Genomic DNA, 1,380 nt, shown 5'->3' on the forward strand with positions numbered 1-1,380 from the left:
GTTCATTGACGTTAACAACTATATTTATACTCCAGGGTCCCTTTTAATGCAATAGTATTGTGTGCAACGTGCAATAATTCCCTTAAAGATTCTCACAGAACTGTTCTGATTGCAGTGCATCACGTTAAGGTGATTGATGAATTTATTGTATGATTACTTGCTTGTGTAAAGGGGAGTATTGTGTGCATTGTTTTTTTTTTTTGTATTTATAGGGTTTACAATTTGCCTTGCCTGTGTGCATTTCTTTATGTCCTTTTAATCTGTCTTGCTTGGAGTGAAATTATTAGTATTTATATATGTATACGGATGCGTAACAAGAAATAAAGTTATGCGTTTCTACACACCAGCACCCACCTTTGTCCTTTAATTAGGATAATATATTTATTGACTTGTTGCATGCCTTCATATTATTCCAGTTATTATTCCAATTGACCAATTGTATTGCAATCTTGATATGATATAGTTTATTGCCCAGCCTTTTCCCAGACCTTCCTTATTGTCAAGCCCTAGCAGGTAATTTCAGAGAACTACTGTATTCAAGGTAACTACGCAGAGCATTTCTCTTTTTGCTTCGGGAAAAACTGGTTCGACCATCTTGTACAAGCAGGAAACAAGATACAGCGCATATATAAATAGAAGCAAAATAGCTGTTTGTTTTGTGCCACTTACCTGATTTGGAGATTCTTTAGATTGTTTGCTGCTTTCAGCAACATTTTCACACCTCAATAAAACATGGATCTCCTCTTGTCCTTCTATTTTAATGACGTGATCCTTTCGTTCTAGTACTCTTTCCTGGGCTTTGAATACAAATACATATTGATGAGTATAAAGTGTTGTCATTATAAATCAAATATTACATTTGTTTTGCTGAATGAAAAGCTTAATTAAGATAAAAAGTGGCATTGATTATAACGGTGCAAAATAAATAAATAAAACATCCTTACCTTCTTTCTCCATAAAAGTTGTCATGTAAGTTGTGTCACCCACTTTGTTGATCTTACACTCTCCCCCTCCAGACCTTCTCTTGATTTTAAAATACTTTTCCATTTGTCTTAGTTCTGCATCAGAGAGATTCTCTGCCTCAAAAAACACAGCGTACTCGTAGTTCTCCATCTTTAATCTGTTGTTTTGTTGAGCTTCGACATAAATATATAGGTACTCAGATGCTTTCACTTTTGCTTTCCATGGCCACTCCTCCAGCTTCCTCTTGATGCAGTGAGACTATTTAAGTGGCACAAAACATAGAATTATTTAAAATTATATGAAAACAGTAGAAAGCAGTACAAAATCTGAGAGGCAATTCTCAACTATGCCATCTTTTGCTCAAGTCATGAGTGTCATACTTGGTGAGATACTTGGTAACTGAAGATTACAGTATGA

General features: G+C 34.9%; 1 protein-coding gene across 1 annotated transcript in view; it reads right to left on the reverse strand.

Annotated features, from left to right (window-relative positions):
* LOC107553763 (poly [ADP-ribose] polymerase 14) overlaps positions 1 to 1,161 on the reverse strand; it is a 14,106-nt gene extending 12,945 nt beyond the window's left edge. Inside the window, exons 1-2 of the mRNA XM_016236073.1 lie at positions 945 to 1,161; positions 670 to 797 (exon numbers count right to left, since the gene is read on the reverse strand). Of these exons, the coding sequence (XP_016091559.1) occupies positions 670 to 797; positions 945 to 1,113 (297 nt within the window). The 5' untranslated portion in view covers positions 1,114 to 1,161. The remainder of the gene's footprint in view (positions 1 to 669; positions 798 to 944) is intronic.
* Between the last annotated feature and the right edge of the window lie 219 nt (positions 1,162 to 1,380).

The sequence above is a fragment of the Sinocyclocheilus grahami genome, unplaced genomic scaffold, assembly GCF_001515645.1.
Source record: "Sinocyclocheilus grahami isolate Dianchi unplaced genomic scaffold, SAMN03320097.WGS_v1.1 scaffold481.1, whole genome shotgun sequence".
NCBI classification, from domain to species: Eukaryota; Metazoa; Chordata; class Actinopteri; order Cypriniformes; family Cyprinidae; genus Sinocyclocheilus; species Sinocyclocheilus grahami.